Raw genomic sequence first — 27,317 nt, 5'->3', positions numbered from 1 at the left:
TAGGAAATTCTGTAATATGGACTCTCACAACATTTTGAAGTGGGAATTTTTTTGCCTGCATAGCTTTCTGAATTGTTTTTTTTTATTTCACTGGTCGAAGTACTTCTGCAATCAAACACATCACAAACACATTGCAGACAGATATGTTGCAATACGTGCTTGTGATGAGTTTAAACCTTGAAACTGTACGTAGTGATGTTGGATAACTCATATTTCTTCACCCATCTCGGTTATCTAATGTACCTCAGGGGTGGATCAAGAAACCGAATCATAACAAGCATCGGGCCTTTATATTTTTCACTGGGTATAATATGCACGTAAGTGCAAGTCTGGCCATGCCTGTAAATGTTCGTGTGTGTGAGTCTGTGTGTGTGTGTGTGTGTGTGTGTGTGTGTTTGTGCGTGCTGGTGAGTGTGTGCATGCGCGCATGTGCGCATGTGTGTTTGTGTGTGTCATCAACTGTAGATGCTTTGTAGCATTTTTTTAAATATATTTAGTGTTTTTAAATGCAAGAAAGTAATACGGTCGACTGGGAAACAGTCACTCTGGGGAGAATGCACGCCCACATTAACAACAGCCCGTCCTTGCACTAAGAGGTTCAGAATGGCACATAAAACATGCTGCTCTATTTCCCCATAACCCCCTGTCTGGGTTCCAAACAACTGCATCTGGCTGAAAATTAAACCACTCAACTTTGTTTGAAAAAAAAATAGTATTGGATTTGAATTGGCACACGTTATTTTTTTGTTAGCCAAACAAAACAAACAAAGCCCATTTGTGTTAACAGAAGGAAAATGCATGCTGAAATGTGAAATGAAAAGGAATAAACTAATGCATCTCTATATGCCTGTCCGAAAGTCAAGTATTAGCCTGCTGTGAATAGCCCGCAATTCAAAAGGTATTCTTTTGGGTCTGGCTGCAGTGAAGGTCCTCAGCCTATTCTGCGTAACGTTCGCGAGGCGTGGAAGAAGGCAGAAGGCAGAAATGAGGCTTTTCCTTTGTTCCAAAAAGATACGCTTTGGTAAACAGCCCTTTCCTGGGAACATGAATTCGCCAGGCTTTGTGTAAACAATGGGAATCACGCCTCCAGGTTCATTTCCCTGCAGTTTTTCCTGCGTTCGGAAGCACGCCTTGTTGACGTAACTGGACTGCCAGGTCCTGCGTGTGCAAAAAAAAAAAGGGAATTCAAGATGACTGCCCTCCTGCCCCACAGAGGGGCCCCACTTGTTCCTTCATGGCCAGAAACACAATGCGAGTCAGTCATCAGATTAGAAGTTGTCGCCACCTAGTGGTTTACCACTGCAATTAGTGAATGGGCAGTAATATACATAAAAAAGCAAAAATTTACTTAAAAAAAATAACACACATAAATATATAATATATAATTATATAATCATAATAAGCTGTGCTTATTTTATATATATATATATATATATATATATATATATATACATACATATATATATATATACTCACACACACACTCTCAAAATGTAGTCATTTGAGATCCTCCCTTTTTTCCTTTCCTATCTTACAAATGTGCATTTAACATTATAAAATGTAATGCAATCCTCTTAGTAAGTGTCTGATGTTGTGCCCAGAATTGTATGACTCTTCTTCTTCTTCTTGTTCTTCTTCTTCTTCTTCTTCTTATTATTAGCAAAAAGAACAGTAATAGTACTATGCATAATTGATTTCTCTGCTCTCTGTTTCCAGAGCAGATGTTTTGTAGGCTACGGTGGTAAGCTGTATGAAGTGCTAACTGCGCATGAGGGTGTATTTTATTCATGAGGCCGCTTGCCTGTGCTTTTCCTCTCCTAAGGTCACGCCCCGCCCCCCCCCCCCCCCCCCCCCCCCTCCTCGTTCAGCAATCGCAAACCCATTCCTGCTCACCGCCAGCCTTTATTTGACGTGGTTTTAAGCAGATAAGGGCCGTGTTTGCGTACCTGCCCGCCGCGACCTTCTGGCAAGGTCACGCCGCCACCGCAGAGAGCGCCGTCACCTTGGGCCCGAACCGAAACGCCGAACTCTCAACTCTCAAAACATCGGTCCTCTTCCTTTTCACAAGTCCTGCACTGTTCAATGGACAAAGCTTCCCTGGGGGGGGGGGGCGGGGGGACTCGGGGGGGAGCAGATGGTGCCAGTATAGAAGAGAGCCAAACCGCACGCAAACCTGTTTTGCCCCTCCATGAAATTCATGAAGCTGTGTGTTTTTTTTTCTGTTTTTTTTTTTGTAACTTTTATTCTATATTTTATTGTATTACTTTTATTTAAATCTCAGGGGTGCATCCAGGGAGAGCCCCCTCATTTTCACTCTCACCGAGTCGCAGTGGAACAACATTAGATTAAACACAAAATGTTCCTGTTAGATACAAGAAGTACAAACAGATACGTTTAAATTTGAAATAAAGTTCCAGAATTCTTTTTGCGACATCAGCAAGTGTGTTTTGTTGAACGTTCCATGTGTAATGGGACACTGAAGTAGAATGCAGATCGACCCAAATCGGGGTAAACAGGGGGAGCCAGCCAGTCCTGGGAATGAGTGTAACATGTGGAGGTATTCCAGACCAAAGTGTGACCTTACATCTCACTCTCCCGAAGTCATCTCTCTCTTGGCCTTCAGTGTTCTTTCCTGGTGCGGTCACATGAAACAACGGTCAGCGATGCCAACTGGCTGGCACAGCCAGAACCCTGCCACTTTGTTCCCATCTCCACGGTGTTTTAACGACAGCTGAGAACATTTTTTTTCACCACTTTGGCTCTGAACTGAACTCGGCCCCTGCCCGGGGGTGGGGGTCTCTTTCCCACAAAGCAGGCCAGTGGGAAGAATCTGAACTGGTTTTCAACTTCAAAAATCCAGTTCAAGGAACAAACAAAATAAAAAAAACAGGGAGGCAATCTACCACGCTAAGGCTAATGTCTGCCTGTAGACCGTACGCGCATGACGTTAGATCAGGGCAGGAACTGGTGTGAAGTCTGGGAGCAAAAGAGTTCTGGGATTGAGAGTAGGAGACCAGGAAGAGGCATTTGGAGGATGCCTTTGGAGGAGGCCTTTGGGGGATGCCTTTGGAGGAGGCCTATGACATGGGCCTGTTGCTATGGCATGCTTACTCTGTAGGACTGTGGGAGAGGGGTGGTGCTTGTGCTTGTTATCAGAACCTTTTGGGGATTGAGGGGCGGTACCCTCATGATGACAGACAGTGGGGGGGTGTGGGGGGTTGTGCTTGCTATCATTCTCAGAACCTTTTGGGGATTGAGGGGCGGTGCTATCTGGATGGCAGACCTTGGGGGAGGGGGGGGGCGTCGGGGGTGGTTGTGGTTGCTATCGTATGTTTTTATGTAATGGCAAATTTTCGGACTCGGACCAGACATTGTATTGTCCGGTCAGGACCGCAACCTGAACCAGGTCAAATAATTTGAGAACCAGTACCGTACCGGTGGAAATCCAGGCTAGCGAACCCACGATGACATGGCACGGGCGTGCCCCAGGCTGGTCGCGCAAACGCAGCTCTGGGTATAAACGTAAGAGTATCGCCGCTTCAGTTTCACCACAACCCGCATTCAGCCTCTTCACACATCTGGTGTTTAGTTTACGCCTGACAGAGGACGAAGGGTTTTGGGCATAACAAACCGGCAAGGTGTGCATGAGCACCGTGGCGCGTGCAGCGTTGAGGCGCGGATGGGGGCCGTGACAGTCAGGACGGGCGGGTCCAACGCGAGCCCCGCTCATAAGGGCTGTGCGGGGGCCATGTCTGGGGCAGGCGCTCAGAGTGAGGGGAGGGAGAGAAAAACTGTTTTCCAACACCCAGTTATTGTACAGAAAATAAATGAATGGCAGTTAATGACATCAACGACAATAATACAAATATCTTTTTTTCTTTTTTTTTTAATCTAATCAAAGGGGCGCATTGAGCGCACTGAGGCCACGCCCCCTTACAGGTGCCTGGCGTTCGTAAATCCGCCACGCGCGCGCTGACGAGGTTCTTTCGCAGATTAGCGTCTACTACGAGACGCCGTGAGGACGGACGCAGGGCCGCAGATTTCCCCGGAAGGGAAGCCGACGCCCGCGTGACGTCTGCCGGCCGTCGGCTATCGCGAGCCCCGCCCGCTTCGCCGAGCCGAGCGGCGTCTGACCTCACAGCGGCCCGATAAGGCGGCCCCCTCGAAGCGGCGATTTCGGGCGGCCATTTTGAACCTCCCGTTCTCTGCGCTTCATTAGCCCCCGGGGGCTATCAGGCCCTTTGTTTGCTGTTCTTTGCCTTCGACTTTGTTTTTTTTTTTTTTGTGTTTTATTTGTTTTGTTTTTTTTTTTTACAAGCCTGCAGAGAACAGGCCTGGCCTGATACCAGCTGCTGGAGCAGAATGAAAGGACTTCCGTTGTATTAGTTTCACCATGCCTCCCTGCAGGAATGAACTCTGCTGCTAGTGCTGCGATGATGGATGTGTACTTATATTGGTTGGGTTTATGAACGCTTGTGTTTGGTAGAACCCTCTAAATAATTAAACAGGAAAGCATACGCAGTATGACTTAAGCGTCTCATTGAAAGGCACGCCTCACATCGTTGGTGGTAGAAAGCAGAAGTTGATGAGCTCCTTTTTAGACGGGTGGCAAACTCTGTTTTATTAAATAACAAGCGGGTCACGTTCTCTCAGTGATAAAATGCTGTTCATCTCGGTCTAATAACCGATGCGACCTTTGAACAAGATATTTGTCTGATAACTACTGACCTTTAATGAAGATATTTGTATTCATAATAGATTTTCTATTCACATGCCATTGCCCTTGTGCATGTGTGTGGGTGGGACTGCAGGTCCCAGAATGCCAGGTTCATTTCAATAACAAACTTCGACTGACAATAAATTGACAGAGTGCAATGGCTGACCTGAAAAGAAACAGCCATCTTATCCTTTTCCAGTTGGAAGGAGCTCAAACCCCCCTGTTATCATCCAGTGGGTCTGGAAGCTGATTTCTTCTTTCTTTCGGCTATTCCTGTACGGGGTCACCACAGCAGATCAGATTTATGATCCGCATATTTGATTTGGCATATGTTTTACACTGGATGCCCTTCCTGATGCAACCCTCCCCATTTATCCGGGCTTGCGAGCGGCACTGCGAATGCGCTGGTTTGCGCATCCATAGTTTTTCCCCTGGGTTTTGGGGCACTGGCCGGGATTCGAACCCTGGTCCCCGGTGTGGCAGGCGGGAGCTCTACCACTTGGGAGTATGCTAAAATTGTAGCGTTTTCCTGAAGTGCCCGGATGCCGGAATGGAATGCCTGTGTCCACAAAATTTCTGACCGTTCTGCTTGTGTATTTACTCTACCTGCATTAGGGACTCTTTCATTTTAATGTTTACTATATTTATATTGGTTTTATATAGTTATACAGTGTTCTATATTTATATAGTATTTATATATTTTATTTTATAATATAAAATGTTTTTTTATATGTATTTTTACTTTCGTTTTGTGTGTACGCTTCTCTCATATTTTTTTATGATGATGATTATGACAATGAAGATGATGATGATGATTATTATTATTATTATTATTATTATTATTATTATTATTATTAGCATTAGCATTAGCATTAGCATTAGCGTTAGCGTTAGCATTAACATTATCTCCTGGTACATCTCTATGTATGACCTTGGATTGGTCGGGGCAGTGGATGTGTGGATAGACTGCATTTCAATGCATTGCACCCCACTTTCATGCTTGATTTTGTCTCATACAACTCACAAGAAAACAAAATAAAGACCCATCAGAATGACGGGAGGAATGGCTGGACTGCTCCCGCTCATCTCCCCATCTCCTGCCGAGCTAAGACATCAGCAGGTGCGAATGCAAACGGTGCTTAAGATGGTCCTACACACGACGAAGGCCCTGTCCGCTCTGTGGAGCTGCAGAGACGGCTACAGGTATGGAAATCTGCGTTCTTTAAAGAGGCAGAGACGGCTACAGGTATAGAAATCTGTGTTCTTTAAAGAGGCAGAGACGGCTACAGGTATAGAAATCTGTGTTCTTAAAGAGAGAAGGCTACTAGGTAGAAATCTGGTTCTTTAAAGAGGCAGAGACGGCTACAGGTATGGAAATCTGCGTTCTTTAAAGAAACAGAGATGGCTACAGGTGTGGAAATCTGTGTTCTTTAAAGAGGCAGAGATGGCTACAGGTATGGAAATCTGTGTTCTTTAAAGAGGCAGAGATGGCTACAGGTATGGAAATCTGTGTTCTTTAAAGAGCAGAGACGGCTAAGTATGGAAATCTGTGTTCTTTAAAGAGGCAGAGACGGCTACAGGTATAGAAATCTGTGTTCTTTAAAGAAGCAGAGACGGCTACAGGTATGGAAATCTGTGTTCTTTAAAGAGGCAGAGACGGCTACAGGTATAGAAATCTGTGTTCTTTAAAGAGGCAGAGATGGCTACAGGTATGGAAGTGTAAATGGCTGACCTTGAAGCGGCAGTGGGTCGCATCTGGTTTCTGCAGAAGGTAAGTCAACGACTTCAAAAAAAAACAATCTTGGGCAAGCACAAATGTGCCCGTGCGCACTCACACACACACGCATACGCACTCACAACACACGTGATCCTTGAATGCTCAAGCTGATAAGACCAGGACCGTGTTTCACGCACAAAGGGGTTTCTTCTGATACAACCAGAGGGGCGGGGGGGGGGGTTTCGATTTCAGAAGTGCAGGATGACATTGGCGGCGCGTCTAAAGGTGATGCCCGTTTTAGGTGGGCATCGGAGGAGGGGCTGGCATATATAAGCGCCGCCAGGCTGACCACTCCCATTCTCCGGGACTTTCCGAGGGGCTGTGCCACGGACGCGGTCGGGGGTGGAAATATAAACCGCTTTCAAGATTTCGGGGAAAAAGGGCTCTGGCGTTTGGACGACCATCGACTTGGGCGGCGAGTGCACCTACAGAGCCGCAGCCATGAGCAAGCAGGTGAGCGTGCGGCTACTTTAACGGTCGTGTTTCCGGCTGTTGACAGACCGGTTCCTTTCAAAAGTGTGATTGTTCAACAGTAGATCTGCTTAATGACTGACTAAATGGCTATTGCCATAGGGATCCTAATGTCAGGTCACCTGGAGTGCATTGTTCCTCTGTATTTCTTACCATCTTAGTATTGCACCAGGCAAAGTAGTCAGAGCCTTGTACCTCTAAACATAAAGAACCAACGTAAGAATAAATGTAAGATTTCAGCCACAGAATGTTTTATGAAATCACACTTTTTGTAAGGAACCAATTTTACAAAAACAGTGGTGCTGATGTAAGATAAAATATCCAAGATATTATTTTTTATTATTTGTAGTGGGTTTGTATGTTACTTTACATTTTAGACATTTAATAATAGTAACCTTTATTTATATAGCACCTTTCATACATAAAATGTAGCTCATTTAGCAGGCTTATCCAGAGCGACGGCCACAGGTACATTCTGTGCATAGTCCGTTTATACAGCTGCACATGTACTGAAACAGTTCAGATTAAGTAACCTTCTCAAGGGCACAACAGCAATGTCACACCTTGGAAGCAACGTCAACCTACAAGCCCAGCTCCCAAACCATTGCACCATCACAGTGTGCTAAACTGCAGGCCTGAGACACTGCACACTTGTGTATCGTACAGTTTAATCACGCTTTTTACATACGCCTGGAGATAACTCAGTGAGCTATTTCTGCTGAGTGCCTGTAACAGTACAAGCCACGTCTGGCCTGCAGTGAAAAGACTGGAACTCTTTAAATGTATGCGGCGCTGAATTTCGTTTTCTGAAAAATTGAATTTCCAGTTTTACCGTGAGACAGTTTTATGTTCTACTGAGCTCTCTCTCGCTCTCTCGCTCTCTCTCTCTCTCTCTCTCTCTCTCTCTCTCTCTCTCTCTCTGCAGAACTCGTACGATATGTTTGTGGAGATGGACAAGGTGGATGGGGAGGTGGATGTCCAGATCAAAAAAAAGAAGAAGATGAAGAAAAAAGAGAGACTGGAAGGCATGAAGCGGGAGATGGACATTGTGAGTTGGAAATAAAAAGAAAAAAATGTTAAAATCACAAAATAAACATTTTTCAAAACCACTACTTTATAACACTAAATAATTCATTGTTTAGTTTTGGCCTTGGAAGTGCTCATTAATATTAATAATCCAGGCCTACAACAAATTATTATTTGAAATACTTTTTAACCCTGTAGATGCCTGTAAAAGTCCTAAATCTATTTATCCTCACCTATTTTTTTTCCACAGAATAAAATTATTCTCCCACTATGTCAAGTGTATGTATTGCTAAAAAAAGCTGCCACACTATTTTAAACTTTTCACCGGCTTCTAAATAGTTAAACCATTTCCAATACGTGTTTACCCGAGTCTGCAAAAAGGGAGATTGATCCTCCTGGGCAGTTTATTTAATTGTGCTGTATGAGGCAACTGGAACACCGTGTCTGTGTGTCCACCCCCCCCCCCCCCCCCCAACCCCCCCCCTCCCAGGACGACCATGAGATCACCATAGAAGAGCTCGAGATGAAATACACCACCAGCGTCACCAAGGTAACGGGCTGGTCACTCGGTCGCCGTGTCTGCCTGCCTGCGCTGCACTGCTCTTCGCCAGTCTGTGGAGGCCACGCCTCGGGAAGCAGGGCTCTGTTCCCTTCTGTACAGTGCGCCATCCCATAATGTGATTAATTCTGCAGGGCTTCGCGTCTAACGTCTGGCTTCCTTTTCCTCTCGCATGACGTTCCCCTCTTCAAACCGCTGCCGCTGTCACTTAAGAGCATAAGAGCACGAGAGCGCAGAAATACATAACGAGCAGAACAGGAAATTCAGCCTCAGAATTTGCATGAAAGCATCCAGCGCTGCCCCGCCCGAGCACGAACGCTCCCCAGCCCGTCCGCCTCCGCAGCAAGACCTAGCAAGCTTTTCCACTTACGGGCAGCTGAGTACAGGCTGTGCCTTCCCCCCGATTTCTAGCTACGCCCACATTGCTCTTCCGCCGACATGATTCTTCTCATCCATCGATCCATTCATTTCATTAACCTCAAGCTCCCCCCTCCCCCTCCCCCTCCTCCCTCATAACACCCATTCTGAACCACCACACCCCCCCCCCCCACCGCCTCCCCCCACCTCCCCTCTTTCTACACCAGGGCCTGACTTCCGCGATGGCCCAGCAGGTCCTGGAACGGGACGGCCCGAACGAACTGAAACCCCCCAAGGGGACCCCCGAGTACGTCAAGTTCGCCCGGCAGCTGGCGGGGGGGCTGCAGTGCCTGATGTGGGTCGCCGCCGTCATCTGCTTCATCGCCTTCGGCATCCAATTCGCCAAGGGTGACCTGGCCAGCGAAGACAACGTGAGGAACGGGGGGGCGAGGGGAGAGGGGGAGGGAAGAGGGGGGAGGAAGGGGGGGCAGCCAAAACAACGTGAGGAAGAGGGGTGAGGGGGGAGGAAAAGGGGGGGAGTGCCTTGGCGAAGAAGATTAGATAGATAGATAGATAGATAACGATAGATAGATAGATAGATAGATAGATAGACAGACAGATAGATAGATAGATAGATAGATATAGATAGATAGATAGATAGATAGATAGATAGATAGATAGATAGATAGATAGATAGATAGATAGATAGATAGATAGATAGATAGATAGATAGATAGATAGATAGATAGATAGATCTAAAACATTTTTGCCCTGTCATAACCATATATAGGACTCTTTGAGGTACATGTGTTATGTGTGTTATGTCCACAAGGGGAAGCAAGAAGGGCACAGAGAGAAGAGAAAGTATAAAGTACATACAGAACACAAACACGTTAAATGAACAACAGAACAATTTTATGTGCACTGGGAGAAACTAACCATATTAGGAGAAAATATCCATGTAGCATCTATTTTAGGAGAGAGGGGAAGAGAATAGATTGTAGATTTGCCCGAGGGAAAGCAACTGCTCTAATTAACCTGCTGATTTCTGTTTAGAGAAGTGTATAGCCTGACATGACCGCTAATGTTTCTTCCAAACGTCATTGACTGAATTATGACAAGCTGTTTCCCATGTGAAGATTTCCGCTCCCAAATTTCTCTCACTCTCTCTCTCTTTCTCCAGCTGTACCTGGCTATCACACTGATCGCTGTGGTGGTCGTGACTGGTTGTTTCGGTTACTACCAGGAGTTTAAAAGCACCAACATCATCGCCAGCTTCAAAAATCTTGTACCACAGGTAAAGAAGTGAACTATGTTCTAAATTAATTACGTTTATTTGGACCACCGGGGGCTGTCGGGTGGCTCACCCTGTTAAGGAACGCACCCAGTGCATGATGGGGGGCCGGCTGGTCAGGGCTGCCCAATCCTGTCACGGGAGATCTACCATCCAGATGGTTTTTGCTCCAGATGTAACAAACCACACCTTATTCAGCAGCTAGAGATGTCATCGAGCTGCTAATTAGTAGAATCAGGTGCGCCGAATTAGGGCTGTCTCGAATCGCAGCCAATCAACGCCAGGCCGAGATCCAGGCGTGCGCACGCGGCCTCTCTTTCTGCCACGCCGTGAGCTAAATGGCGGAGCGCGAGAGGAAGAGATGCATCAGGATGACGTCTTGGTACCGCATGATACTCATGTCCACTCACCCAACAACCACATCCACACGCACTCATGCACGCACACTCACACACACACACAAATGCACACGCACTCACACACATACAAACGCACATGCACACACACACAAACACACACATGGACAAACACGCACGCACGCACGCACACACACACACACACACTCTCCCCTCTCCTCTCCCAGCAAGCCCTGGTGATCAGAGACGGTCAGAAGAACGAGATCAACGCCAACATGCTGGTGGTGGGCGACCTGGTGGAGATCAAGGGCGGAGACAGAGTGCCCGCCGACATCCGCATCATCACTGGCCACGGCTGCAAGGTAGGTGGCCGGCCAATCGGACGACGGAACAGCAATACAAAGCCACGATGTCATAATAAAGTGCGGACTGCCATAATGGAACACCGGTTTGATGCCCTCCTGTACCCTGCAAGTTAATCAGCATGTATGCCCTCCGGTAGCTTTCATTTCAATGCTGTAATTTCAGTTATATTATTCTATTCTATTAGAGCTGTAGGGCACCTTATGCCCCTTCCATCTGGAATGTAGGGCACTTAATGCAATCCACTATTAAGGCTGTATGGCACTTCATGCTATCCACAATTAGAGCTGTAGGGCACTTAATGCTCTCCACAATTAGAGCTGTAGGGCACTTAATGCAATCCACTATTAGAGCTGTAGGGCACTTAATGCAATCCACTATTAGAGCTGTAGGGCACTTAATGCTCTCCTCTATTACAGCTGTAGGGCACTTAATGCAATCCACTATTAGAGCTGTAGGGCACTTAATGCAATCCACTATTAGAGCTGTAGGGCACTTAATGCTCTCCACTATTACAGCTGTAGGGCACTTAATGCTCTCCACTATTAAAGCTTTAGGGCACTTAATGCTCTCCACTATTAGAGCTATAGGGCACCCTATGCCCCCTCATATTTGGGATGTAGGGCACTCAGCTCTCTCCTTCACTACGATAGTAGGGCATTCCCACTCTCTTCCCGCGTGTCCGCAGGTGGATAACTCCTCGCTGACCGGGGAGTCCGAGCCCCAGAGCAGGACTCCGGAGTACACCCATGAGAACCCGCTGGAGACGCGAAACATCGCCTTCTTCTCCACCACCTGCCTGGAGGGTCAGTACCCCTGCCTCACTTTCAGGAGACATGTTACTGTCTGTCCTGCATATTTATATAATACATACAGAGATGGCACATATATACAAACATACATACATACACACACACATTCATACATACATACACACACATACATACATACATACATACATACACACATTCATACACACACACATACATATATACATACATACACACACACATACATACATACACACATTCATACACACACATTCATACATACATACGTACATACATACATACACACACACAATCATACATACATACATACATTCATACATACATACACATACATACACACATATATACATGAATACATACAGACATACATAAATACATACATACAAACAAAAAAAAATCTTAAAGTGGCAATAATTAGTATATTTCTGGAGGGTACCTATTTCTTGGAGTTGTCTTTCTATTTGAACTACTATTCTACTCACACACACCCACACACACACAAACTCGTACACACACACACACACACACGCACACGCACACACACACAAACTCGTACACACACACACACACACACACACAACCGCACCACACACAACATCGCACACACACACACACACACACACACACGCACACACACACACGCACACGCACACACACACGCACACAGGAGCCATTTTGTGGCGCGGTAATGACGCCGGCTCCGCCCCCTGCAGGGGTGGCCACGGGCGTGGTCATCAACACGGGCGACCGCACCATCATCGGCCGCATCGCCAGCCTGGCGTCCGGCGTGGGCAACGAGAAGACGCCCATCGCCATCGAGATCGAGCACTTCGTGGACATCATCGCCGGCCTGGCCATCTTCTTCGGCTTCACCTTCTTCGTGGTGGCCATGTTCATCGGCTACGCCTTCCTGGAGGCCATGATCTTCTTCATGGCCATCGTGGTGGCCTACGTGCCCGAGGGGCTGCTGGCCACCGTCACCGTGAGTCGGCGACTCGTCCCGCCAGTTTGTGCTTAGCGACGCTGTTTGGAGTCTGGGCTGGAGAATTTAGGGCAGGGGTCAGCAACTCGCGGTCCTCGAGGGCCGAGACCTGCTGGTTTTCCACCCTCCCTTTGCCTGGGAGTCGGGTGTGAAGACAGTCTGGCCAATCAGTAGCACTAATTACCCGGGAGAAAAGAAAACCATGGCTGGATTTGGATTCGAGGGCCAGAGTTGATGATCCCTGATTTAGGGTCTATTGTAAACAGAAAGTCATATACAAATACAATAAATATACTATATTAAACCTACAGTCAGGGGTGGGGGTCATTGGAAATACAGGTATGTGTGTATTTTGTGTCTAATTGTGTGTAATTCAGTTGCTCCCGTTTTTTATGTGGTTTATATCTCTTTGCCACCTGCGAAGCAGCCTGCTTCTCCAGCAGAGTGAGTGTAGTTTTTGATAGGTACTGTACATTTTGTGACAAAATACGTTTTCCTGTATTTTTGGGCCACCCATGCCCGTACCATACTTATACGTATTATTCGGGGGTGTCCAATCCTGTCCGAAAAGAGTCGGTGAGTGTGTGAGTGCAGCTGATTTAACTGATTAGTTAATCATGGTCTTCGATCAAGGCATCGATAAGTTGAATCAAGCGTCTCAGTGCTGGGCTAAAACAAAGATCTGCACCCACACGCAGGCCATTTTTGGATAAGGTTGGACACCCCTGCTGTAACCGATCTCCCCCCTCTCTGTCCCGCAGGTGTGTCTGTCTCTGACGGCCAAGCGCTTGGCCAGGAAGAACTGCGTGGTGAAGAACCTGGAGGCGGTGGAGACCCTGGGCTCCACCTCCACCATCTGCTCCGACAAGACCGGCACCCTGACCCAGAACCGCATGACCGTGGCCCACCTGTGGTTCGACAACATGATCCACGCGGCTGACACCACAGAGGACCAGTCCGGTAAGGGGTGAGGGGTGAGGGGTGAGAGGGGATGGTTGGAGCTAGTGTGGTTCTCTCCCAGAATTCACTCTGCTCCAAGGGGCACTCTGTGGTGCTGGAGCGGAAGGGCCTGGGAAGTCTGGGTTTTCCTGGGTTCACATCTCCACCAATAGGGCTCCTTTATAGGACAGGACAGAAGTACTCAAATATGGCCCTCGGGACCAGTAGTGCTGCTGGACTTCACCCCCCCCAGAAATCAGGGACTGATTTAGACCCTACACCCCAGGTTAGTGTAATCCCCAATCAGTGATATTAATGGACTGGCAGAAGGGAAAACTGGCAGTATTAGTAATCCTGAGGGCCAGATTTCAGTATTCCTGCAATAGGGATTAAATTGGTAGTTTTTTAAACACAAAAACAGCAGACCCCTGTGTGGTTGGGGAACCTGAGTGGATGTGCTCCCTCTGTCGCCTCTGTCCTCGCGCAGGGCAGAGCTTCGACCAGTCATCGGACACGTGGCGATCGCTGGCTCGAGTGGCGGGGCTCTGTAACAGGGCCATCTTCAAACCCGGCCAGGACACCGTGCCCATCCCCAAGGTGAGCGCAGCGGGGGCGGGGGCGGACGCAGACACACAGACACAGACACAGACCCAGGCACAGACACAGGCACAGACACAGACCCAGGCACAGACACAGACATAGACCCAGACACAGACTAAGACACAGGCACAGACATAGGCACAGACACAGGCACAGACATAGGCACAGACACAGACACAGACACAGACACAGACACAGACACAGACACAGACACAGACACAGACACAGACACAGGCACAGACCCAGACACAGGCACAGACATAGGCACAGACACAGGCACAGACGCAGACACAGACATAGGCACAGACACAGGCACAGACGCAGACAGAGACGCAGATGTAGACATAAACATTGACCCAGACACTGACCCAATTTCAATCAACATTTGTGACTCACAACTCAGTACTAGTCTTGCCACAAAGAAAGTGCTTGCATTTTTTTGTGAGTCAAAGTGAAAGTCAAATGTAGGCTTGCCTTTCACTTTGACACACAAATAACTGCAAGTACCTTTTTTGCGGCAAGATTAGCACTTAGTTGTGAGTCACAAATGTTGATTGAAATCGATACACCCTAATGGAAAAGTTATGTAATTCAATATATGACAGGAAATTTAAAATCTATTTTAATACATTGCGTAACATATGTATGAAAGGCATAACACCATGTATTTAAATATTTTAAAATATATGTACTATATGTAAGCACATATTTGTATTAAATATATATGCTAATATATGTAAGTACATTGTCATAAATATGCAAAAGTATATATGTATAAGTGTAAAACATATACTTGTTATAAATACATCAAAAATATAACCACATATATTAAAATACAAATATATTTAGCATATTTAATATTTACATATATAATTTTTCCATATGGGCGGATTTTGGAAGGGAAACCAGCAGTGAATTTGTGCTGATGGAGGCTTGCTTGCTTTTTTCTGCTGTTCCCCTCCTGTCTGCCACAGAGAACAGTGGTGGGGGACGCCTCAGAGACAGCGCTGCTCAAATTCACGGAGCTCACCATCGGCAACATCATGGACTTCAGAGCCAGGTTCAACAAGATCTGCGAGATCCCCTTCAACTCCACCAACAAGTTCCAGGTAATGTCTCCCCCTGGTGGAGCATCTCGGTACTGCCAGTCTTCGCTCGAATGTTCCTCTGCATGCTAGGGGTGTGCCGTTAGTGCAGTGTTTCCCAACCGGTGTGCCCTCAGGTGAGGTCAGGCGTGCCGCGGCACTCTGGTGTGCCGTCAGGTGAGGTCAGGCGTGCCGCGGCACTCTGGTGTGCCGTCAGGTTAGGTCAGGTGTGCCGCGGCACTCTGGTGTGCCGCCAGGTGAGGTCAGGTGTGCCGTGTGAAAAATCCTTTAAAAAAAATTTTTATGTTCAAATGAATTTAAAAAAACTTAAATAAGCAAATCCCATTCACAAAAGTCAAAATAAATGTAATCAGTATGCAATCTGACTCTGATACCTGGTACCTACCTGTCATGGTCTGTTTACTTGGGGAAAAAAAGGAAAGTTCAAATCTACTGCTGACTCCCTCTCTCCCCCTGGTGGTGGGCAGCTGTCAGTGCATGAGCTGGAGGACCCTCTGGACCTGCGCTACCTGCTGGTGATGAAGGGGGCGCCAGAGAGAATCCTGGAGCGGTGTTCCACCATTCTGATCAAGGGCCAGGAGCTTCCCCTGGACGAGCAGTGGAGGGAGGCCTTCCAGACGGCCTACATGGACCTGGGTGGCCTGGGGGAGAGAGTTCTAGGTAAGGGGGCATGGAGCAGGAGCAGGAGCAGGAGCAGGAGGACGGGGTGGCCACGCGATTTGGCTGCACGAGGGCTTTGAAAAGGACGAGTATCCCCAGCCTATGGTGCATAGAGAGCAAGGGAACAGGGGGTGTCACTGAAACATAGCCTGAGAGTGAATGCAACTAGGAGCTCAAGACACGGAGAGAGGAACATATTTATTTGCTTATTTGTTTATGATACAAATCATTGGCCAGTTATTTAACACAGTTAACTGGTTCTGAGTGAGCCTATTGTGCTGTCTCTGAATACTAACTGAACACTTGTGTTCATGATGCTTTTCCACTTGTGATGTGACATGCTTGTCTGGATATGAGCATCAGCCAAATAGCAGTAATGCAACGTCAACGCAACAGTGAATTAACACAGAGACAGAGAAGCACAGTAGCGGCAGATAGCGTTGTGGGTAAAGCAGAAAGCTCCGTCGTCGTCACCTGATCTGATGACGTGGCCCCCGCCCCCCCGCCCGCCCAGGTTTCTGCCACATCTACCTGAACGAGAAGGAGTACCCGCGGAACTACCGCTTCGACACCGACGAGATGAACTTCCCCACGTCGGGCCTGTGCTTCGCCGGGCTCATCTCCATGATCGACCCGCCGCGCGCCACCGTGCCCGACGCCGTCATGAAGTGCCGCACGGCTGGCATCCGGGTACGAGAGTGGGGGGGGGCGGGAGGGGCAGGGGGTGTGAATTAAAAGTCTGGCAGTTTCATTTATATGTTTATCTGTTATGCCATCTTGTGGCAGCTGTTAAGTCATGTGTATGACAGTGTTATTTTAGCCTTGTGTCAAAGGGTTTAAGGAAAGTGCTACCTTTTTTATTGGGGCGGGACATGTCTGTTTCTGGAATATCTGGAATATCAAACTGACTATTTGCAGCTGCGTTCATGTGCGGGAGTCGCAAGGGAGCGATGAAATGTGAACCCCTAAACCGCTGAACCCTCTCATGTCCTGAGAGACAGGACTGCCAATTTCACTGCGCCTCTATAGGGCTACCAGCCATAGCCAGCTCTGGTGCAAGGCTGAGAGCTTGTGTTAAAGATCCTCCCCTTTACTGCACAACTGCTACATTTTCACGCCGTACAAAATGTTCAGTGTGAACCTTGTACACGTTTATGTCTTTAAAAAAAAAAAATCTGTTTCAGAATGTCTGTCTTCCAATACTTTATAATCATAATCATCACACAGTTCAGAGGAAATCTTCTCTTGTCATTAAATTACAAAAACAAAAACAAAAAAAAAAAAACTTGTGTTTGAACTCAAGTTTGGACGGAGTGTGGCACAGTGGGTAAGGAACTGCGCTTGTAACCAAAAGGTCGTAGGTTAGAATCCCGGGTAAGGACACTGCCGTTGTACCCTTGAGCAAGGTACTTAAACTGCATTGCTTCAGTATATATCCAGCTGTATAAATGGATACAATGTAAAGTGCTAAGTAAAAGTTGTGTAAGTCGCTCTGGATAAGAGCGTCTGCTAAATGCCTGTAATGTAATGTAATGTAATGTAACTCTCAACCCAACCCCAGGTTGTCATGGTGACAGGAGACCACCCGATCACAGCGAGGGCCATCGCGGCGAACGTGGGCATCATCTCGGAGGGGAGCGAGACGGTGGAGGACATCGCTAACAGGCTGCGCATCCCGGTGGAGCAGGTCAACAAGAGGTGAGCTTTTACACACGGGTCGCCGTAGAAACGGCACTTACAGGCGCTACTGGGAGCATTCAATGGAAATGACGGGCGGGGGCTTCATGAAACCACACAATGGGCAGAGGGGCTAAGGCTGGGATCGCAGAGCGTGGAGATGGGGGTTAAGATTGCGATTGCTTGGGGGGGGGGTGGGGGGCGGTTAAGATTGTGATCATGGACTGGTGGGAGGAGGGATTCTGATCACGGGGGGGGGGCTGATTGTGGACCATTACAGCCCCCCCCCCCCCCCTGTTAAAAACCTGGGCTGCTCACCATTTATACTATAGGCCAGTTCATATTCGCTCTTCAGGAGACCCAACAGGTACGTTTCTCCCCTCCCCTCCCCACCCACCCCCAAACCCCACGCAGGGACGCGCGTGCCTGTGTGATCAACGGGGGGCAGCTGAAGGACATGACCACCGAGGAGCTGGACGAGAACCTGAAGAGCCACCCGGAGATGGTGTTCGCCCGAACCTCGCCCCAGCAGAAGCTGATCATCGTGGAGAGCTGCCAGCGGCTGGTGAGCCCGCAGTGACTCGCTCACGCCCCATAGCGCTGTGCCATTATCAGAGCTGCACATCCACACCACTCTCCCTGCAGCAGCGATGACTCCATACCACTGTCTCAACACCGGCCATGACACCATACCACTGTCTCAACACCGGCCATGACACCATACCACTGTCTCAACACCGGCCATGACACCATACCACTGTCTCAACACCGGCCATGACACCATACCACTGTCTCAACACCGGCCATGACACCATACCACTCTCCCTGCAGCAGCCATGACACCATAACACTGTTCTAACATCAGAAATGACTCCATAACACTGTCTTAACATCACTACTGACATTCATACCACTGTCTCTGCAGCAGTGATGACACCATAAAATTGTCCTAACATCGATAGTAACTCACATCCATAACAATATTCCATTTTCAGTTCTGACTCACATCCATAACAATATTCAATCTTTAGTACTGACTCACATCCATAGCAATATTCAATCTTCAGTACTGACTCACATCCATAACACTGTCCAAACATCAGTATCGACTCTATAGCTTTATGCCGACATGTTTCAACTCTATAGCTTTATGCCAACATCAGTTTCAACTCTATAGCTTTATGCCAACATCAGTATCGACTCTATAGCTTTATACCAACATCAGTATCGACTCTATAGCTTTATACCAACATCAGTATCGACTCTATAGCTTTATACCAACATCAGTATCGACTCTATAGCTTTATACCAACATCACTATCGACTCTATAGCTTTATACCAACATCAGTATCGACTCTATAGCTTTATACCAACATCAGTATCGACTCTATAGCTTTATACCAACATCAGTATCGACTCTATAGCTTTATACCAACATCAGTATCGACTCTATAGCTTTATGCCAACATCATGGTTGATTCAGATCAATAGCACTGTTCCAACATTAGTGCTGACTAATTACAGATAATGGGACAAATATAATCATCCCATTATACACTCACGCCTGTCAACATCAATATCTCACAACACTGTCCCATTATAATTGCCAGTGTTCATGTCTATAATACAGATTATAATAATACTGCCCCAATATTAGTGCCTGGTCACTAATCTACAACAGTGTCACATAATTTAAGCCATTGACTTGGTGTGTGCTAAGCATTCCAAGCACCAAAGTACTCTCTTAGTGTTTGTGTTTGTCCAGAACTTCCTCTGCAGTTCATTTTCAGATACTTTGCTATATTACTATATTTACTATACTTTAATATAACATTGATAAAACTTTAACAAGGAGATTTTAATGTGTGCAGGCTTAACGTAGAATTATAAGAATAACTACTTGATAAATATCCTGAGAATGGTCCCGATGACCTCGACGAAACAGAAGAAGGGAACAAAGCAGGAGTGTTTGGTATTTGATTAGAAGATGAATGTGCATGTGGGTCCACTTTTGTAAAACGCTTAGTTAAATGGTGTAACTGACAGCATAACGCAACCATATCCGAGCGCTTAGGGCTAAACTCTTAGGCCTTGTAAGGTCCAGGCCATTAGTGAAATTCCCAAGTGAAGGACACTACTGCCATAGTCAGTACATCGCTAAACCTTTAATGAGTTATAAAACTATTTGGTACATATTTTATAACAAGTATTAAAGTGCATTACATTTTGTCAGACCAGGATTGTAAACATGTACAGAAATGTTTATCTTATTGTTTGATGGATGTTAAGAATGTTTGTAAGCTTTGGATTCCTTTCAAATAATTTGTTTAGATTTTATAACCGTCGCAACCCTCTCACACACACACACTGTTTCACTCTCTCTCTCTCCCCCTCCCACTCCTTTTCTTTCTTCCTCCATCTTTCTCTCTCCTCCTTTACTCTGTCTCACTTTCTCTCTCCTTCCCATAACTTCTCTCCATCCCTCTCTGTTCCCGCTCTTTCCTTCTTTACCTACTTCTCTCTCACCTTATGCCTCACGCCCTTTCTCTCTATCTCTCTTTTGCTCTCCTTTCTTTCTCTCTCACTCCTTCTCTTTCTCCCTTTCTCTCCTGTCTGCATTGTTTCCCACTTGCTCTCTCTTGCTCTGTTTATCTCTCTCTTCCTCTCTCTCCTCTCCTCTCTCTCTCCCTCTCCCTCTCCCTCTCTCTCTCTCTCCTCTTCCCTCTCTCTGTCTCTCCCCCCCGCTCTCTCTCTCCTCTCCCTCCTCTCTCTCTCTCTTTTTCCCTGGTCTCTCTCTCTCTCTCCTCTTCCCTCGTCTCCCCCCTCTCCCCCCTCTCTCCTCTCTTCCCTCTCTCTCCCCCCTCAGGGTCCATTTGCAGTACCGTGACGCTCGCCCGCGCTGAGGATCAGGGGCAGTGACGGGAGCGGGTGAACGACTCGCCGCGCTGAAGCGACATCGGCACGCAGAGCGCTGACGCTGCAAGCGCCGCCGACATGATCCTGCTGGACGACAACTTCGCCTCCATCGTGACTGGCGTGGAGCAGGGTGAGAGAGGGGGAGAGGGGGAGAGGGGGAGGAGAGGGGGGGTGTGAGCAGGGTGAGAGAGAGAGGAGAGGGGGAGGGGGAGGAGAGAGAGGGAGAGAGAGAGGGGAGGAGGGAGAGGGAGGGGAGGAGGAGAGAGGGAGAGGGAGGGAGAGAGGAGAGGAGAGGGGAGGAGAGAGGGAGAGAGAGAGGGAGGAGGGAGAGAGAGAGAGAGAGGGAGAGGGAGGGAGAGAGAGAGGAAGGAGAGAGGGGAGGAGAGGGGAGAGAGAGAGAGAGAGAGGGAATAGAGAGAGAGAGAGAGAGAGAGAGGGAGAGAGGGGCGAGAGGGAGAGAGGGAGAGAGAGGGGGAGAGAGACAGAGAGGGGGGAAGAGAATGAGAGGGGGGGGGGCCCTCTCAAATACATACCATTTCCAGGTTACTTCCCTGGAAGAAAACAGACAGGGGAAGGATTAAAATGAATTTCTCTGTATTTCATTATACTGTACTTTCTAAGGGGTAAATCCAAATCCAAATATATGTAGCCTAAATTGAAGGTGCATGATTGTGGTACATCATGCAAACGTTTGCGACTGTCTCTCCTGTTCTCTGATAGGCCGTCTGATCTTTGACAACTTGAAGAAGTCCATTGCGTACACGCTGACCAAGAACATCCCCGAGCTCACTCCCTACCTCATTTACATCACCGTCAGCGTGCCTCTTCCTCTGGGCTGCATCACCATCCTCTTCATCGAGCTGGCTACTGACATTGTGAGTCTGTCTCCATGGATCCCCCTGAGGTCTATGCTCCTGTGTTCATGCCTGTCAACTCTCCCGATTTTCTCGAGAGACTTCCAGAAATACTTGTTTAAATTTCAAACCTCCTGGAAAGACAAATTTCCCTTACTTCTAGAAAGATTCAAAGGAAAGTGGTATGCCTTCTGTAAAATCTACCACACCAATTTTTCCATTGAACATGAGGATCGCAACGACATTAATCATCAGTCGTAGCAATATGGTATTATTATTATTATTATTATTATTATTATTATTATGGTATTATGGTGTTATTTTGTAATTTCATACTTTAAAAATCATCAGAATGTAGGAAACAAAGATTTTCCTGGGGGAGGACCACCTACACCCCCACCCCCACCCCCCCCCCCCCCCCACATTGGTTCGGAACACGTGGAGAAATGCCAGCTGTGCACGTTGCGTTGGACACGCAGGTGCCTGCCAGGCAGATAACCATGTTACGCAACGCGAAAGAAAGAAAGAAAGCCGCCACTTTTTCACCCCCCCCCCCCCCCGTACCACATCCTCTCCATCCCGCAGTTCCCCTCCGTGTCTCTGGCCTATGAGAAGGCAGAGAGTGACATCATGCACCTGAAGCCCAGGAACCCGCGGAGGGACAGGCTGGTGAACGAGGCGCTGGCGGTCTACTCCTACTTCCAGATCGGTGAGTCTGCCCGGACCGCGCGTCGCTAACGTCGGCGTGTTTGAGGGCGCTGCGCGGCCTGACGATGCTGTGCCCCCCCCTCCCCGACCCCCGACCCCCTCCCAGGAGCGATCCAGTCCTTCGCAGGCTTCACAGACTACCTCACAGCCATGGCCCAGGAGGGCTGGTACCCTCTTCTGTGTGTGGGGCTCCGGTCTCAGTGGGAGGACACTCGCCTGCAGGACCTGCAGGACAGCTATGGACAGGAGTGGGTAAGTGTGCACTGTAGTGTGTATTTATGCATGGTAGGTGCACGTGTTACTGTTTTATACAGTGTGTAGGTCCTGGTAGTGACTGTAGGGTAAGGCTCTGCACTGTGGTGCATGTAGTACATTAACATGTGTAGGGCGCATGTAGTGCATGGTAGTGTGCTGTTTTATAGTGTGTAGGGTGCATTGGTAGTGTACTGTTTTATACAGCGTGTAGGGTGCATTGGTAGTGTACTGTTTATGCAGTGTATCGGGCTCTGCACTGTAGGGTGCATTGGTAGTGTGCTGTTTTATAGTGTGTAGGGTGCATTGGTAGTGTACTGTTTTATACAGTGTGTAGGGTGCATTGGCAGTGTACTCTATGAATGTATAGTGAAAATTGCTACAGTTGGCAGTGGGTGATTGTCTTTGTGGGCGTGGGAATTCTGTGTGAACGTCCTGAGAGATTTTATTTAATCTCGCCCCCCTTACCCCCCAGACCTTCAGCCAGCGCCTGTACCAGGAGTACACCTGCTACACCGTCTTCTTCGTCAGTATCGAGATCTGCCAGATCTCTGACGTCCTGATCCGTAAAACCCGTCGTCTGTCTGTGTTCCAGCAGGGCTTCTTCAGGTCAGAGGAAAATCCCTTCCACACGAGTCAGTCTGTCTTCTCCCGTTACATCATCACTATACGCCCGTTACATCATCACTATGCACCCGTTACATCATCACTATGCGCCCGTTACAGCATTACTATGCGCCCGTTACATCATCACTATGCGCCCGTTACATCATCACTATGCACCCGTTACATCATCACTATGCACCCGTTACATTATCACTATGCACCGTCCTTACATATCACATGCGCCGTTACATCATCACTATGCGCCCGTTACATCATCATTATGCGCCCGTTACATCATCACTATGCGCCCGTTACATCATTATTATGCAACGTACCAGCATTTACGGTCATTGATTTGGCAGAAGTTCTGATCCAGTGAGACCCACACCATAGTGCATACAATAAAAATTACATGAACACCAGCAAATATACTGTATGAACAAAACAATAAGTGCCATTCGTTCCACGGTAAAGCAGTGGTAATATTCACATTATTTTTTATAAAATCACAAAATAAGCAGCAATATGAAAAAAGTAAACTGTAATACAGTGTGTTTTATCACTCATTCATATAAAGGCAGAGCAGAACACATAACACCACTGTAGAGCCTAGACCCCTGGCTGTTACGTGTATGACCAACAAAACATAATGACCGGTTAAACCTACTCTTCGTTTTTTTTCTTTGCATGTGCTCCCAGCATATTTAATTGATTTTACATTCTTTGAAGTGACATTTGGCTAATAGCACCACCAACCATTAATGTTTAACTCTACCTGAGCTTGCTCTGCTGGTGCAATTTGCATTTTATGATTTTTCGCAAGAAACAGGTGCAGCTTCCTCCTCCCGTGCAGTTGGTTGGCAGTGCGATAGAGTGAGCTCGGTCGTGATGCGTTGAGGGTCTGTGTACATGTACAAACCCCCCTGTCCTTCCACAGGAATAAGGTCCTGGTGACGGCCATTGTCTTCCAGCTGTGCCTGGGTAACCTGCTGTGCTACTGCCCGGGCATGCCCAACATATTCAACTTCATGCCAATCCGGTAAGACCCCCGCACTGAGAACAGAACACAGGGGTCTGTGTCTGAATCAGCCACCCTAACTACTGCATCCTCTGAGCGTGTACTGTCTACTAAGCATGCAGTGAACTGCTTAGTGCATACTTTTTATTGTAAGTACTTTTATTATAAGTATTTTAAGTAAATATTATAAGTACAGAAAATTTCATCTGCTCAACAACTTTCTCATCCAGTGTACTCCACGAGTATACTCAATAGTAGGCAAGTGTGGTGATTCGGGGTCTTAGGGACTGTCAGGCTCAATGGGCTTCAGGGTCTTTCAGGCTAATAAACAGAACTGAACTATAACTTTTCTGACATTGATTTGTTCATTTGTCCCTGTTCTGGCAAACACCCCCCCCCCCCCCCCCCCCATTTATAGAGTGCAATGGTGGTTTATCCCGGTGCCTTATGGAATTCTAATCTTCGTCTACGATGAGATCAGGAAATTGGGGGTCAGAAGATACCCTGGGAGTGAGTATCGGTGCTTTATACATTTTTTCTCTCACTCTCTCTCTCTATCTCTCTCTCTCTCTCCGTCTCCCTCTCTCCCCTCTCTTCTTCATTATGTCAGCAGTCATTCATTTCCAATTATCTAAGAATAACGTCCGTTCTTCTTTCCCAGGCTGGTGGGACCAGGAGTTGTATTACTGAACGAAGAGGGTGCCACAAGCAAAAATAAGAAAGATATCCACATATTCCCATGAATTAATTCATAAAGTTAACCACAGACCCTTCTTTATTGTTCACTGAAATCCTCTGATGGGACCATTTAACTGCAACCCAGCACCTACCAGCCATCTTAATCCACACACAATAACTTAGCTGTGTGACAACTGTCTTAATGTCCTTCATTAATACTTCCAGTATGCACAAAGTTAACTTTGAGGTTTTTAAAGTTCAAAATAAGAATCAGAAACACAGTCAGCAAGGTTCCATTTATTATGTCACTAAAACGAATGAAAACTAAAACTTAAAATACGCCTATGGTTACATTGTTACATTTATTTCTGTCATCACATTATTAGCTTTGGTTAAAGATCTCAAATTAACACAACTAATGGACCTATTCCCTTTGTGTCTCAAAAATTCAGTCGGATGGAAAACTGATTGGCTGACATTTAAAGAAATGGAGGGAAGAACAGAACTTTGGATTTCATCCAAACTTGATAGCAATTTCACGGTAGTCTTGGGAAGATATCATTTCCGATGGGAGGTTAAATCCACATGGTTAGTATGCTTACATTGAACAGAATTTCCCCAACAAACTTAAAAAAATGACCAAAAATGAAATGTGATTTTTCTGCATTCTGTGACACACATAGTGATTGAATGCTCTTTTAAGCGGCATTAAATCCACAAACATTTAGACAAGAACTCATTTAAGATTTTATAAAGACCACAGCAGGCTCAGTTATTATTCCCAAGAATTGTCATGTTTGAAACTGAATAAATTTCCTGTTGCCTCTTTTTGTGTTCTGATATTGTGTGTGAAAAATCAGCATCTACTTTGCCCTTTGGCCATGTTTAGCCTCTTTCAGATGATTAGTGTGTGTGTGTGGAATTACTTCTTTTTCTAGGTTTATTCTGTATTTTTGTTAAGTTTGACGATGAAACAAAAGCTACTTGGCTGTAATGTACAAATGAGGCCGTTAAACAGTGTTTTTACAAATAAAGTGTGTCTGATGACTACATATTTTGTCATTGTTTCAGGGGGAATTTAACAAAAATGATATAGTTAAAGAATTTACAAAAATGTTGTTTAGGTTGAATATAAAATAGACAGTGATAGTTACTCTGTGTGAAATTGCACATAATTTATCCCACTGTTCAAAAGCGAGGCATATTTTACTCCAGTCTTATTTTTTCTGTTTCCCTTTACATCATTTAAGACATCTTAAATCTCATCTAGTTATCAAAAATAAGGTTTTCTGAATCTAAATTCAAGCGTACTTTCTGTTCAGTCAGTCAGTCACTCTGTCTGCTTTTTTGTGCGGCAAAAATTTCAGTGATGCTCCATTAGCCAGTTTTTCTTTCTCTGCTCCACTGCCTGTACTGGGCCTCTCAGAAACAATGAGGGCTTGTTCCTATTGGTCAAGGGATCACATGGGAATCCAGCCCTGGATGCTATTGGCTGACTTCGACACTTCCCCCCCAGGCTGAATGACTAGACAGAATGAATGCCGGACATAGCCCTGGATGTGGGTTTACTTGAGAGTGAGATGATCAGATCAGGAATCTAAATGTTTCTTTCACAGTTCCGCAAATGAACTGCTCGTTATCCATTCAGCAACAGCAGTTTTTATCGGCTCCGTCAATAGAAAACCGAACCGTATTGATTTAAGCCTTTCGGTAAAAACAAACGGGGAAAAGTACATACATTCCGCATGTGTTATAAAAGGCCTTTTGAATAGGGCTGTTGTGTAACTACAGGAGATAACTTAAATGTGCACATTGGTATGCCTGCATTAATACAGACACTCTTTTTTACCACTTGTAATAATAATAAACTGATGTTCACATCTTATTCGTGGCTCTTAATGATAACAGCATGTGAACAAGCAATATATGATGTGTGAGCAAAACATGTCAAACGTCTGAAGGGCTGTTTTTTGACTTGATCAGGACAGACAGGGAGAAGGCAACGGCTGCGTAACTGAAGGGCCAACTGGACACGTCAGAGGATCGGGCAGCTAGATGATGAGACAGAAGAGCAGAGGGGGGTAAAAATGTGTCAGTTCTGCTGGCTGCAGGTAAACAGAGGTCTGGGTGAAGACAGGCAGTCAGAAAGGTAATGCTTGGCAGTTTGGAATGCTCAAGCAGGCTGAGGGGGAAATGGAGTGGGGGGGGTGTTTCTGTATATCTGCCAGCGGCAGTGTAAAAGTGGACGGTGTCTGATTACTTGAATTGAATTAAGAAACCTCTAAATTGCTGGTGTTTATATATACTGTAAAAACCTTGGCCTGGATCCGCTTTACTCGGGGTATAGGATCGCGCGTCCCGTCCAGTGCAATCCCCTTGTCTCCAGCAGAGGGCGGTAACATGCAATTCAGCCTGGAACAGTGAAAGGACATGTGACCTTGAAAGGAAGGAGGAAGCTGCACATCCTGGCAGTTCATTGTGCGAATGTCACCTCAACATCTAATCTCCGGTCATAATTGTTTCTTTATGATTGTTTCTTCGTGATTTGTAGCTCTGCACAGGTTTAGAATCTGGCACATTGCTGATTTCTTACATTCTGAATTTCCTTC

General features: G+C 46.6%; 1 protein-coding gene and 3 long non-coding RNA genes across 4 annotated transcripts in view; 1 reads left to right on the top strand and 3 right to left on the bottom strand.

The window, feature by feature from the left end:
* Positions 1-488: 488 nt before the first annotated feature.
* Positions 489-2,075, bottom strand: LOC135242079 (uncharacterized). Its single transcript, XR_010326213.1, has 2 exons — positions 1,947-2,075; positions 489-1,158 (listed from the first exon to the last, which is right to left on the bottom strand). It is a non-coding gene; the product is annotated as an uncharacterized LOC135242079 (long non-coding RNA).
* Positions 2,076-6,760: 4,685 nt separating this feature from the next.
* LOC135237877 (potassium-transporting ATPase alpha chain 1-like) lies at positions 6,761-25,758 on the top strand. Its single transcript, XM_064305422.1, is given in 23 exon segments — positions 6,761-6,947; positions 7,891-8,013; positions 8,482-8,541; positions 9,135-9,338; positions 10,091-10,204; positions 10,785-10,919; positions 11,609-11,726; positions 12,425-12,693; positions 13,455-13,653; positions 14,120-14,229; positions 15,207-15,341; positions 15,806-15,998; positions 16,513-16,688; positions 17,560-17,696; positions 18,090-18,240; positions 20,587-20,722; positions 21,313-21,467; positions 22,032-22,155; positions 22,261-22,406; positions 22,882-23,015; positions 23,950-24,051; positions 24,449-24,540; positions 24,692-25,758. Coding segments are annotated over 23 exon segments (3,054 nt in total). The 5' UTR covers positions 6,761-6,935; the 3' UTR covers positions 24,721-25,758.
* LOC135237887 (uncharacterized) lies at positions 15,059-15,861 on the bottom strand. The gene is made up of 2 exons (XR_010324957.1): positions 15,724-15,861; positions 15,059-15,603 (listed from the first exon to the last, which is right to left on the bottom strand). It is a non-coding gene; the product is annotated as an uncharacterized LOC135237887 (long non-coding RNA).
* LOC135237884 (uncharacterized) overlaps positions 25,070-27,317 on the bottom strand; it is an 8,009-nt gene continuing 5,761 nt past the window's right edge. The window contains exon 2 of the long non-coding RNA XR_010324956.1: positions 25,070-27,120. This is a non-coding gene — a long non-coding RNA (uncharacterized LOC135237884). The remainder of the gene's footprint in view (positions 27,121-27,317) is intronic.

Source organism: Anguilla rostrata, chromosome 1 (assembly GCF_018555375.3).
Source record: "Anguilla rostrata isolate EN2019 chromosome 1, ASM1855537v3, whole genome shotgun sequence".
NCBI classification, from domain to species: domain Eukaryota; kingdom Metazoa; phylum Chordata; class Actinopteri; order Anguilliformes; family Anguillidae; genus Anguilla; species Anguilla rostrata.
Note: the sequence above shows the minus strand (reverse complement) of the source record. Positions and strands in the feature narration are given on the sequence as shown.